Source organism: Aspergillus chevalieri, chromosome 8 (assembly GCF_016861735.1).
Source record: "Aspergillus chevalieri M1 DNA, chromosome 8, nearly complete sequence".
Lineage (NCBI taxonomy): Eukaryota > Fungi > Ascomycota > Eurotiomycetes > Eurotiales > Aspergillaceae > Aspergillus > Aspergillus chevalieri.
The window spans coordinates 1,851,189-1,864,604 of record NC_057369.1 but is presented as its reverse complement, the minus strand read 5'-3'; the positions used below and the strand labels follow the sequence as shown (position 1 = coordinate 1,864,604).

Below are 13,416 nucleotides of genomic sequence, written 5' to 3'. Positions count from 1 at the left end.
GTTCTCAATTAATTATATCTTTTTTTTTCATGATTATGTCATTTCATTATGTTTGCTTTGTGTTATAAGGAGCAGAAAAAGGAAAAGAACAGAAATAATGGATTGCGGTAGGCCTTTATAAATGACGAGAGAAAAAAAAATGCAAAAATATGGACTCGCGGGGAATCGAACCCCGGACCACCCCCATGCTAAGGGGGTATTATACCACTAAACCACAAGCCCATTTGATGAGAAAAAGCCATCCTGTTATATCTTATGAGGAAAACGATAGTTTGTATGTCATGATGTGAGTAAATCTTGGTTTCAGATCTGATTTTGGTTGATCGATCTGATGAGATCGTATGCGTAATTACATGTAATTATTTTTGCCCGGCGATTTCGATATCCGCTATGTATTTGGTTGGCTATCAATGCGCCCGCGATATGTATCTCCGCATATAAACAGGGGCTGACCATATGGGACATAGTACGATACCACCGAATACTGGCAAACAAAAATGAATATATACACAGCCAAAACCAAAAGTACTCAGAGTATATACACCACATATAAATACAACGAGTTAATCAAATTCCACAGGCGGCAACCCCCTCTCCTCAACAGCATTATTCAAATCCACCCGCAGAGACTGAAGAGCACCATCCCACGTCACAGAATCGCGAGGACTATCAGGTACCTTCGGTCGCTTACTCTCCAGAGCCTCTTCACTCTCACGTCCGTCATCAACCAACCACGCGAGCCAGTTGACCACCGACACAGCCTTGTCTACGTCCTTCTCGTCGACGACGACGCGCTGCAAATACCGAGAGAGCGATGTCACGTCCTCAGTGAAGGGACCCTCGTCTGCGAAAACAGCATGCCAGGCACCAACTGCAGCGCGAAGGTCTGATACATTTGAAAGCTTCTTTGACGTGAATGTAGGCCGTTCCGGGAGCGGGGGAAGATGGAGGCGCCTTTGTGCAGATTGTTGACTACGTGGTTTGGGTTGGATTACTCGTCGAGGGGCTGAGACAGCCACATTTGCATTCGAGGGGCGTTGTTGCAAACGGGTATTACGTTTGTGATCTTCGAGAACCTCACGGCGGATGTCTTCCGGGAGGGCGGCGAGGAAGTCTTCTGATATCTCTGGGTGTTCTGCTGGAGGGGTAAATTGTCTCGAGGGCCCACTGGCGTTGCTCGCGGTTGGGGGCCGTGCCCGGACGAAGCTTTGTGTAAGGGTCATGTTGCCGGATGTCTTGATCGGAGGGCGGCCACGGCGCTTTTTACTTGGTGTCGGGGGCTTTTGGATTCTCGAGGGACCTGTGGATAGAGGGCGTGCTGGGGGTGCGCTAGATGTTGAAGGCTGCGGCGTGATGTCCCTAGTGGATTGATTGTAGTAACCTAGAACCTCAGCACGCACATCTTCCGGTAAGGCTGCCAAAGTCTCGGGATCAAGTTGAGATTGAGGGGGAAGTTCTGTTGCAGGCGCCTGGACTTGACGAGGCGGAGGACAGGGAGATGTGGGCCGCGGATCTCGTACAGGTTTGGCTTGCGCTTTCAGTCTCGACCGGATATCATTTGGAAGTTCTGCGACGACCTCGGGATCAGGCTGAGATGGTAGGACGAACTGAGTACCAGAGATATTCAACCGCTTGTGGCCGCTGTCTAATGCTGGGTTGTGGGTGATTGATGTGACTGTCTCTGATTCCCCTTTGTGAGGACTCTCCAAGTTGTCGGGGTCGACGGTATGCTCCATGCGCTTCCGGGCTGGCGATGCCTTGAAGTTAAGTTGTTGCTGGCTGCTTTCAGGTTTCTCTGCGTCGCCGGATTTAAGTGGTTCTAGTTTGGTCATTTGCACACCTAAGCCCCGCAGATCGCCTGGCGAGATATTGAAGCTCCGGAGCATAGTGACTGCTTCTTTTCCGAGGACTTCTTTTGTATTGGTGGAAATCCCAAGAATAATGCTCTTGTTGAAGACGTCACACTTGCCATGTCCCAGATGTTTCACTGGCTCTAATGGTGCGTCCGCAGCTCGTCGCATGACTTTGAGGGTCAATTGCTTGCCCTTCACAAGATTCTCAACTAATCTCCGGTGCAACTCTGCACACAAAGATTGCACGAAATCTTCAGCTTGAGCTTGACTCACAAATCGAATACCCCAGTTGACTTCAGCGGAAACGGACTTTCTGAGGACCTCGTTCCCAACTTCTGTTCGGTCGATACCACGAGCGTAATCATACAGCTTTGCACCTGTCTTTGGTCCCAAGCTGGAAAGCAGCCTTTCCTTAGAAATATCCCTGATATCCTTGACGAATTTGACACCTAGATCTTCCATTTTTGTTCCAAGACTGTATCCTACTCCCGGTAGATCCTGAGCCGTGAGGTTACCGATGAAATCAAGCACGGCCTCAGGTTTCAGCTGGAATTGTCCAGCAGGTTTGGCTTTTCGCAGCGCAAGCTTTGCTAGTAGGATATTGCCACCGATACCGACAGAAACTGCACAGCCAGCGGTGGCTTTTACTGAGTCCCGTAGACTTTGGGCGATTTCATCCGCCTTGAGTTGTTCACGATAGATAGACCCTTCGGATATACCCCTGCCATCCGTGCCTCCGGCTTCCAGGCAAGAGGAGGTTATGTCCACCAAGGCTTCGTCAATACTGACACTCTGGACAACACCATCAATAGCCAATACAGCGCTGTAAAATTTGCGACTTGCATCCTCGTAAGCGGAGAAATCGTAAGGTAGCACTTGCAGCTCAGGACATGCTTGTAGGGCGCCCTTCATCCACATCCCGTTTTTGACGCCATGGGACCGTGCTACATAGTTGCAACTGGCGATCTCAGAGCCAGTACCCGTACCATGAGCGATGGCAACCGGTTTCCCGCTCAGCTCCGGATGCTTGAGCGTTGATACTGCCGCAAAAAAGCAGTCAAAGTCAACGTGAAGAATGTATCGCCTGGCCCCTGGAGCACGCTTCTTTTTGCCCGCTTGAGATATTGTTTTTTCTTTTGCTGCCACTTGGAGCTGGGCCTTTAGCTCAGCTTTCCATGCTGAAAGATGGTGCAAGCGGGACTCTCTGTAGTACTGCTGGAGGAATTCTGGGTTAACAACGCTTGAACCCCTCATACGGGGATCATTCAGGAGCTGTGCGTTATATTCTTCGGATGTCAGATCTGGTTTTAAAGTAGGCACCTTGGGAGACAATGAAGGTGTTTGTTTTGCTTTATTCGGAGATGTCGGAGAAAAGCTTCGTGCTCCAATTTGTTCCGGAAGATCGACGCTTGGTCTGGAGTCTGGTAACTCGTTACCTTGTACATCATCTGATGGCTGTTGTCGTTCATCAAGAGCACTGAAACTCGGAAATTCGCCATAATCAGACTGACTCGTTGCATTTAGAGGTTCGTCCGAGTTTCCGGTAGTCTCCGGCGGCGTGGACCGAGGGGCTGTATCCTTTCGTTCAATTGGGAGTTTCAATTGCGACGTGTACCAGCTCGAGCTAGTTTGATCATTGTACCCTGTTCGAGGACTATTCGTCTGGCTAAGCAGACGTCCGCTATTGAACTTAAGCACTTTCTGAGTCTGTCCCTCATCCACCACCTTGAAGTGCTCCCAGGGAAGCATCCGCCCTGCTTGAACACTCTCAACCACCCAAGCCGGCTTGACAATGCGATATCTGCGAAACTCCTCGCGCTTCTTCGGAGTCAGCGAGCTGGCGATGATGTGTGTCGCCGCAGTCTTGGACTCCAGGTACTGGACAAATCCACCTCCATGGCTCACTATAAGATGATGGAGGTCCTGCAGAGATGGTTGCGTGTAGCCGTTGACATGCGCAACCACGCCTCGGAAGATGGGGGGGTTGTCCGCGGATGAGGCGCGTATCTCTGCATCTAGGTTTTGCAGTTTGATCTTCTTGCGCCGCATATAATCGGAAAATCCACCAAAGCTAGATGCCTCATACTCTTCGCCCTCCTCGCCATTGAAGCTATCTATAGCCAATGTTAATATGCGATCCTTTGAACATGGAAGTTGAGAGCGTACGGTTTTCTATCCGTTTGCGCACAGCGCTGGAGTTTGCATCCAGCTGCGAGCCCATACCGGGCTAAGCGCAGTGTCATGATCCGACTTCTTGCTCTTTCAAATCGGACAGAGAGGTTGAGGAAGAGAGAATGACCGAGACGCGCCGTTCGAGTGGCGGATGAAATATGACGTGGAGTCACGTGTAACCACGTGCAGAATCTGTGTAGAAGCGGTCGATTATTTTATGATTAAATGAGGTTTATATGGAGATGATTAGTTTCAATGAAAGGAGGTATATTGTTTACTTGACGTGTATGTACTACGCAGCTGGTTGAGTGCTTAACTAGCTATGTATGTATGTATGTATGTATGTATGTGTGTATGCTCCTATACGTACCTGTTTCTCTAGACCGATCGTGACTTTTCTCTTCTGGACGCCGCCGCTTTAATGAGGGTACTCAGGGGCTTGCTCAGTGAGTATTGCACATCACGGATGGCCGCTCAGTGAGCGCTCAGTGACTACTCAAGGCCTGCTCAGTGAGCAGTCACGTGGCACCAGAGCTACTGTCGGAATATAGAGGTTCCTTACCGAACAATACCAACTGATGCCTTATTGATGCCTCACTGATATCATATGGCGCAAGCAGCTTATTCATTCCTTTGCCCTTACTGCTGTTAAACCCCCATTCGCTTAAGAATACTCTGTTAGGTAGCTACGGTCTTATATAGGATCCTAGGTAGCTTCATTTGCACAAATCAGAGACCTCGACCATATACGCTTAATACGTACTTTCGACCCTGACTAAGCCGCAACTCCGACAGCTACGTACGCGCTGGGCCTATATAAGAATCTCTCGGACCAACAATTTATCCGATAGATTCTCATCATGTGTCTAGACCTGTGACGGCAATCTGCAACTATTTCTTGCTCTCATTCCATGCCAACATAAAACCCAATATCACTTGGCAAGTACATATACCAAATTGTCATGTGTATTCCAATCGTAGGCTCTAATGAAGACTTGTAACAGTTCCGGCTGGTGGAGATAGACGATTTGGGAAACAGACCATCGTCATCGTATCGTCTGTCGATCATACCAATTTTACGTAAATTACAGTGACAGTTTGCGGGGGGAACAGATCAGATAAGCCAGATTAGGTATAGCAACATCATCATCTCGTATTGTAATACAGACGAACGTCAGCCACCGTGGGAAATTTCACCTTTCAATTATTCTATATACTACTGCTACTACTACTATACTTGGGATGCTGAAAAAATACCATGTCTCTAAAGGGATTGGGCCAATGAAAAGTGGTAAAACACGCAATACGGATCGCCGAATTTGTCATAACGGTCCACCGCCAGCAATCGACTAGTCGATGTCTTACAACAAACCATCCCTCCCTGAGTCCAAACCATCTTTCTTTCACCTCTCTTCTTATCCATGGAACTTCTACCAAAACCTCCCAAATCCTCCATTGACACCAGCATGGACAGGGTCGCCATACCACGCGCCGGTCCCCTACCGCCTCCAGCAACCCGTCGGCGAGTGGAACGCGCCTGCCAGGCTTGCCGCGATCGCAAGATCCGTTGCGATGGCGAAAGACCAGCATGTAGCCATTGTCTAAATACGAAGGTCAATTGCGTCTATCCCTCGAACCGGCGGGAGAAAGACAAGGACGCGCTCCAGCAGCTCAAGAGCCAAAATGAGCAATATAAATCTTTGTTGGAGAAGATTGCGGGGAGGGTGGGTTGTATAGCGGAGGATATTGACCAGGTGCTAGGTGTTCGTTGTCACCCTGGGGAAAAGAAAAAGCTGTTATCTGATCAACATATAGCCCGAAGCGAAGAAAAGGAAACGCTCTCCTAGTCCTGGCCGCAAAGAAAGCTTCTCTTCAGGCTCGTCAACAGGGTCCCTAGACGCCTTAGATGTTGTAGACGAAGACATCAACAGAAACCAAGAAAGCAGAGCAACTGGGTTTGTAGGGAAAAATTCTGAGGTTTCCTGGTTACAGAGTTTGGACATCGAGGCTGAGAGAGTTAATCATCCAGGTCATACCCACGGCAGAAGGAGCACCTCAGGAACGTCGCACGACAACCATATCGCGTCCAAGTCATACCATGCAGATGAACGGCCCATAGCTGTTGAGTGTGAAGGATTGAACCCGTATGACATACCGCCGAAACACACGGCCGACGTGTACTACAACATATATTTCAGCTTCGTTGATGCCCATTTCCCTATCGTTCGGAAATCGCTTTTCACGGTTCAATATGAGCGGTACTATACGGAGCCCTTCCTTAAACCGGGGAAGAAATGGCTTTGTGTTTTGAATTTGATCTTTGCTATCGCGTCTCGGTACTGCGCGTTTGTTGGGAATTACGTGCCCGATGGGTCCGATGATAGGATATTCTTTTCCAGAGCGAAAATGCTCAGTGCCAACGACAATATCATCTATGCTCATCCAGATCTTCAGCAGGTACAGATTGAAGCGTTGTTGGCTTTCTATTTTCTGATACAATCACAAGTCAACAGGTGAGTTCCATTCGAGCAATGTTCTTCAGCCACTTGGCCTTCGAAAAAAAAATGTCCCTTTTAGTTCGCAACCAGTTTTTCCCTAACAGATTCCTAGAGCGTGGAAGATGATACGCATTGCATCGAGCTCAGCAATTGCTCTTGGAATCAACATGCGCAATGTGGATGACAAGACCGACATCGTATCTAAAGAGTCACGGTGCCGTCTTTGGTGTTCAATCTTCATGCTCGAACATTCTCTCACAACCATGACTGGTAGGGCTTCAAGCTTGGATGAGTCGTTCTCCGTACATGCACCTGTTCCGCTCACTGAAGGCTCGTTCTCAGACAGTGCCGCGTCTTTGTGTCTTAGTGATGAATCGGAGCGCGAGAAGATCGCAAACTGGACTTTATTCGAGACCGAGCTACAGACCAGAGCCCGTTCTGAGCGACTCCGGTCAATCAGACCGAACCCGTCCCTTTATTTTTCCTATCAGATGGATTTGTCACTAATAGCAAGTACCATCACCAGTCGTATCTACGGGGTCCATGCCTTGCGAGACGGATGGGACCAGGTAAAAAATGCGATCAAGGGTTACTCCAAAAAGTTGAACAGATGGGTATCTACTATTAATGCCTTATTTGCTTTTGCCGATGGCGATGGCGAGCTGCTCCGCGGTCCTTCATCACGCGAAAAAACCAGCCTCGCCCTGCACTTCTACAGCACTTGCATCCTAATAAACCGCCCGTGTCTCTCACGCCCAGGGCTCAGAGAGCACGGTGGTGTCCGGTTTCCTAGGAGTCGCTTCGGAAACGATACTGCGCTTACTTGCGTCCGCTCTGCACTCCTACTCCTTGCCGTTCTACCAGACGAGCCCGATGAGGGGTGGTTCTATACAATATCCCCATGGTGGACGATGCTGCATTTTATCATGCAAGCAACAGCAGTCCTCCTCATCGATCTCACCGTGGGTTCTGTGCCCGTGAAAACAGAACTAGGCCACGAAGAACAACCCGAAAGATGCCCACATTCCACCGGCACAGCCCTCTCCAGCTGCAAGAAAGCCATCCGCTGGCTCCACCACATGGCAAACCACGACTTCGCCTGTAAACGCGGCTTCGAACTCTCCGTCAATTTTCTCCGTCGCATTGCATCGTCCAAGAACCTCGATCTCGAAGGCGTGCCGCTTCCAGCGCTGTTACCGCCAGATGAGTCGAGTGGTTCTCGAAGGTCATCTACTCCACAGCTGGCTTCTGCGAGTTCGAACCATGAAGGTTTCGGAGGCAGTACTTCGACGACTCCTGGGTCTGGGATGACGTGGCCGAGGGAATTGTTCCCGTTGAATCTTGCAGAGGAGCCGGATATGGCTTGGTTTTTGTCTATTGCTGATTTACCAGAGCCGCCTAATACATGATGAGACGGCACTGGTCGAACTATCACACCGAACCGAACATTCCAATATTCCCAGTTGTCTACAACCGACCCTGCGAAGTGCGCTTAGGGTCATGAACAACCGTGATACCAGGTGCGTTCTCACCGCTGACCCCTAAGCATATTGGAAACCAAAGCATTCTCACCCGACTCCTTGATTTGGCACCAGGTATGCGAAATGAACCGCATTTCAATAGAGCATTACTGGGGAAACCACTGTCCATTTGCTATTCATTTGGGATGCCCCATATCCCATATCTCATATACCATCTGTCCTGAGCCCTGGACGGCGCTTCAAGTAAAAACGCTAAACTTCCTATCTTTACTTGAAACAGCTTGCTGGTAAGGGGAAATTTCTGTTTTCTTTCTTTTTCCATTGTAATGAGATTGAGCTACATGTTTGTTTTCTTTTTCTTTTTTTTTGGAGTAAGGATACCAAATGTTTGCAAATGACGAAATGTATATATCAAGCGAAGCCCCCATATATAATGCTATATTCCATCGAGCTCATAATACAAGATAAAAGCCCCAACGACAGACAGATACAGATACAGATATCACCCACCACAATGCAATTGTTCTAGATATTATTATACAGCCCCAGTTCCCGTAACTCCAACAAATGAGCAATCAATCAATGTATAAGTCAATCAATCAACGAAGCAACTCCAGACACCAGGGTATCCTTTATATTTGCGGATGTCAGTCAAAGCAAAAGAAATGTAACAAACGATATGCCCATCCCGTAAATATATGTATGTATGCAAAGGATTAGAAAGAAAAGAAATGAGAAAAAGGAATCGTTCATTCCATCATCGCGTCGCCGTCGCCGTCGCCAGTTTGTGCGTCACCGTTGGGAAGGTCGTCCTTTGGCGTGTTCGCATTGGAATCGCCATTCGGTGGGTGGATGCCGTTTAGTTGCGGCGCTGCATTTTCAACGGCGTCTGTCATGTCCGTGTCTTGATCTTTGGACTCGGGCTCGGGCTCGGCTGGTGGTTCGCCGGCTTGGTCCTCCTCGGGAGACCTCTCGATGTCTTCCCAGACGCGAACCGTTCGGTCTAGCCCACAACTAACCAAGAGTCGTTTGTTCTCGATTGTGCAAGTGTCAACACCAAGAACCACATCGTTATGACCTTCGATCCGCTGAAGGACCTTCTTGCTCACAACATCCCAACACAGTATTGAACCGTCTTCGCTCCCACTAACCGCAAATGCATCGGGCGGGATACCCGCATACCCATATTTCCCAAATCCACCACCAAGACTGTATTTCCGATTCGCATGTCCCTGGTATGTCTTGATGCACCTGCCCTCAACATAATTCCACAACCGCACGCAATCATCCAGCGTCCATGCGAGCACGAACTTGCCGTTCGGTGAGAACTTGACCGATGTGACCGGTGGGTTGTCCTCGTGGACGAGTGTGCGGAGACATTGCCCCGTAGCCGTGTCCCAGATTCGGATTAAGCCGTCTGTTGCGCAGGAGGCGATTAGGGTTCCGTCCCAGACGACGTCGATGCCGCCAACGGGGTCGGAGTGTGCGGGGAGGGATTTCATGACGCGAGCGGAGCGGACGTCCCAGAGGAAAACGGCTTCGTCGTAGGAGCCGCTGACGAGCATGTTGCCCTTTGGGGAGAAGGCGATTTGGTAGACGTAGTTGTGATGGCCGATGAAGGGGATGGGGTGTGCTTTGCCCTGTAGTTGATGATTGTTAGCCTGTGTTAGGACGAATATGCGCAGCTCGAAGGCTTACTGTTGATACATTCCACAGGCGGATGGTCTTATCGTCCGAACCAGATGCGATGGTTGCCCCATCAGGACTCCACGCAATGGTTGACACACCCGCCAGATGGCCCTCAAATGTATGAATCAGTTTACCTGATAATGTATCCCAGATCTTAATCGCACCGTCGGCTCCTGTAGCGTCATCAATAACCCGCATTTCTTAAGGGGCATGAAAGTAACCGCATACCACCACTAGCAATCATAGACGCGTCCGGAGAAAAGCGCACAGCAGAAATTCCCCGCAAATGCCCCCGAAGCAAATACTTCTCTTTATAATTCAGCCTATCCGGCTTAGGCGCAGGCGGAGGAGGCGGCGGAGGCACAGGTGTAGGGGAACGATCTGAATATTCCCCGTCACCACCTTCATCTTCCGCATCCCCATCTTCGTCCTCCTGCTCATCTTGCTGATCAGTATCCTCCGCATCCTCGCCCATCTCCTCCTCATCATCCTCATACCGCTCCGACATCATATCCGAATCTTGTACCGGACTGGGACTGCGACGCCCGCGATTCCTGCGAGACGAGCGCCAGTACTCCTCCGCGTCAACGGCCAACTCGTCCGGACTTTCTGAGCCGGAGAAGCTGCGCGACCTCGGATACGGGCGCTTTGGCGGATAGGCCTTCTGGATGGTCCAGCTGGTGCGCCGGCGTGCCTCGTCGTGGTCGGAGCCTGCGGCGAGTTCGTCGGAGGAAGATTCAGCGGGAGACTGGACGATAGGGGCATTACGGGTGTTGTTTCTGGGGGTATCCAGCCGGCGGCGTTTAGAGGAGTTGTCCATTTGCGCGCGGACGCACCGGAATTATGCAGACAAAGGAAGGATAAAGCCTGAATTGAAGGGAGTGAAAGGAGGGATTGCATTGATCTTGTCTGTAAAAAGCCGGGCCGATCGCGGGTTCTGCAAGGGGAAGGCGGTGACCCCGACATAGCTAAGTGTCTACTTCAAGATAATGCATTATTCAATCCCAGCACGATCTCTCAATCAGTCAATCGCAATGTCGATTTCGAATTCAGATGTCTCTTCCATCCGTATCCTCACCCTCAATTGCTGGGGGCTCAAATTCCTCGCCAAACACCGCCACGCCCGCCTCTCCCAAATCGGCCACCAACTAGCAACCGCCAACCACCCCCCGGAAATCGTCGGCCTACAAGAATGCTGGACACAGCAGGACTACGAATCTATCCACCACCAAACCCAACACATCCTCCCCTATGGCAAATTCTACTACGGTGGTATCTTCGGCGCCGGCCTCGCCATCCTCTCCAAATGGCCCATCGAAGAAAGCAGCATGTACGCATACCCGCTCAATGGCCGGCCAACAGCGTTCTTCCGCGGAGACTGGTACGTCGGGAAGGGTGTTGCTTGCGCACGGGTACGGTTCGGGGACGGGGTTGGTGATGTGGCGGAGGTATTTTGTACGCATTTGCACGCACCGTATGAGAAGGAGCCGCACGATTCGTATATATGTCATCGGACTGCGCAAGCGTGGGAGATTGCGAAGTTGATGCGGGGTGCTGCGGAGCGTGGGCATTTGGTTATTGGGTTGGGGGATTTTAATATGGTGCCGAGTTCTTTTGCGCATATGTTGATTCGTGTGCATGCGCCGGTACAGGATGTGTGGCAGGTTTTGCATCCGGAGTCGTCGCTTGCAGCGGCTGTGGATCCGGTTGAAAAGAAACGGGGGAAACCAATTCCAACGGCTGAGTTCAATCTGCTTGAGAACGGGGCTACTTGCGATGGACGGTATAATACGTGGCGCTGGTCGAAGGCGGAGCAGAAACGGTTGGATAAGGGCGAAGATATCGGCGTGAGTAAGGATGCCCCTTGTCCCCGTGGGAAACGGCTGGATTATATCTTCGTTGGCGACGGGGGATATCCGCCTTCATTCCCGGAACCGAAATGGGCTATCGAGTCTGCAAGGATTGCCATGACAGAACGCCATCCGACATTGCGTTGTTCGCTGAGTGACCATTTCGCCGTCGAAGCTGTTGTGACCCGCTGCAGGCCAGACTCATCGAACAGTGAATCCACACAGGAGCAGAAGCAGAAGCACCGTACTCTCTCCCCCAATGCCGTCCTAGCCCCAGATACCTACGACCGCATCCTCGAGATGATTCACAAGTATGTTCTCCGGGAACGCTCGCAGCGACGCTGGCGAATGGCGCATTTCATCCTGTCCGTGGTCGTGTCGGTTGGTTGCTTCGTTGGGGTCTGGTGGACGGGTGACTTGTCATATGTGGCGTTTATATTGGTCCTGGTTAGTACGTTGAGCTTCGGGGCGGGTATTTTGGATGGCTTGATTGGGGGTTTGTTTGTGTCGAGTGAGTTGCGGGCGCTTAAAGAGTTCGAATGGGAGGTTCGGAATGCGAAGAGGATTGTTGAACAGTCTAAGGGGTAATAGCTGTACAGGTTGGGTTATACTTCTACTGCAGTTATTCTACAAGTCAATTAATAACTAATAATTACGAGAATGATTTACTGGATGGTCTTATGAAATCAAATCAATCAATTGACTGGCAGGCTGCTGCCATAAACGATACTATCAAGTCACACGGTGCGTTGTGCTTACTCGGCACACTCACGCTTGCGCTCGTCAAAGATAGACAGAGCCTCCTCAGCGGCCTTCACACCACTAAGAACCATGGCGCCAAAGGTAGGGCCCATACGGTTGAAGCCGTCAATCTCAGACAGCTCCATACCACCAATGATGAGACCCTTGGCAACCTCGCGGGTGTTCTTGACGATAGCATCCTCAGCCGAGTTCATGTCCAAACCGCGCATGCCGCCCAGCTTGTCGACGTTGTTCATGGACACCAGACGCTTGGCGCAGAAAGCACCGAAGGGTCCGTCGTGGCCAGTGGTACTGACGATGACCGGAGCGTTAATGGTGTTGGGGTCCATGCAGGAGTGGTCGTCGTGGTGCAAGGTGACCAGGGTCCAGTTGGTAACAGCACCGGCGATGCGAGTCTCCTTAGGGTTACCGCTGGCAGCCGGGCGGGTGATCAAGTCCTCAACGCTGGTGGCATTGAAGAGCTTGACGTTGGGGAAGGACAGAACCTTGGATAGCAAGGTCGAGGTGAACAACGAAGCGTGCTTGACAACGACGTAGTTGGGGTTCTCAGGGTCGGTCTCGTAGGGCACACCTAATTCCTCCAAGAAGACATTGGCAGGACGACGCATGACCATAGCGGAGAAGAGCTGGCCTCCCAGCCAAGCACCACCACCTGTGAAGTCAGCAGAAGGACCACTGAGTAGTCAGAAGAATACTAACCAGGAGAGACCGAAGCCTCAACAATGGCAATCTTCAAGTCCGGACGAGCCTTGGCCAGAACATAGGCAGTGCTCAGACCGCAAGAACCGGCACCGACGATAAGGATATCAGTCTCAGCGTACTTGTCGAGGTCCTGGAAGTAGCGGCGGGTCATAGCCCGAGAGACCTGGCTCTCACGGATGGGAGCGAACTTGAACTCGTCCCACTTGCCGCCAAACTGGTCCAAGAGCTTGGTCTGGGACTCACCACCAGTCAAGGTGGTCTTGGTCACCTCGGGGGCAACCACCTTACCCTTGATGGTGGTGGCCGGGGTAACAGTGTCGAACAGAGCAGCGGGAGGAGTCATTTTGGTTGCTGTTGCTGGTGTTGCTGGTAATGATCAAGTCGATCGTGACTGTACTCGGTTAGCCAT

General features: G+C 50.8%; 5 protein-coding genes and 1 non-coding gene across 6 annotated transcripts; 2 read left to right on the top strand and 4 right to left on the bottom strand.

Moving 5' to 3' along the window:
* Positions 1–150: 150 nt before the first annotated feature.
* ACHE_t80014S lies at positions 151–222 on the bottom strand. Its single transcript has one exon. It is a non-coding gene; the product is annotated as a tRNA-Ala (tRNA).
* A 341-nt stretch (positions 223–563) lies between these two features.
* On the bottom strand, positions 564–4,074 carry REV1 (putative DNA damage repair protein Mus42; the record flags this gene model as incomplete). Its single annotated transcript, XM_043284021.1, has 2 exons — positions 564–3,967; positions 4,020–4,074. 2 exons carry the CDS (start codon positions 4,072–4,074, stop codon positions 564–566), a joined length of 3,459 nt encoding a protein of 1,152 aa, XP_043141242.1.
* Positions 4,075–5,446: 1,372 nt separating this feature from the next.
* ACHE_80628A (uncharacterized protein) lies at positions 5,447–7,932 on the top strand (the record flags this gene model as incomplete). The annotated part of the gene is made up of 3 exons (XM_043284020.1): positions 5,447–5,788; positions 5,841–6,538; positions 6,636–7,932. 3 exons carry the CDS (start codon positions 5,447–5,449, stop codon positions 7,930–7,932), a joined length of 2,337 nt encoding a protein of 778 aa, XP_043141241.1.
* An 821-nt stretch (positions 7,933–8,753) lies between these two features.
* On the bottom strand, positions 8,754–10,513 carry SWD3 (WD40 repeat domain-containing protein; the record flags this gene model as incomplete). Its single annotated transcript, XM_043284018.1, has 3 exons — positions 8,754–9,644; positions 9,703–9,866; positions 9,922–10,513. The coding sequence occupies 3 exons, from the start codon at positions 10,511–10,513 to the stop codon at positions 8,754–8,756; spliced, it is 1,647 nt and encodes a 548-aa protein (XP_043141240.1).
* A 214-nt stretch (positions 10,514–10,727) lies between these two features.
* On the top strand, positions 10,728–12,131 carry ISC1_2 (inositol phosphosphingolipid phospholipase; the record flags this gene model as incomplete). The annotated part of the gene is made up of 1 exon (XM_043284017.1): positions 10,728–12,131. The coding sequence occupies one exon, from the start codon at positions 10,728–10,730 to the stop codon at positions 12,129–12,131; it is 1,404 nt and encodes a 467-aa protein (XP_043141239.1).
* Positions 12,132–12,298: 167 nt separating this feature from the next.
* thiA (thiamine thiazole synthase) lies at positions 12,299–13,350 on the bottom strand (the record flags this gene model as incomplete). The annotated part of the gene is made up of 2 exons (XM_043284016.1): positions 12,299–12,957; positions 13,005–13,350. The coding sequence occupies 2 exons, from the start codon at positions 13,348–13,350 to the stop codon at positions 12,299–12,301; spliced, it is 1,005 nt and encodes a 334-aa protein (XP_043141238.1).
* Positions 13,351–13,416: the final 66 nt, after the last annotated feature.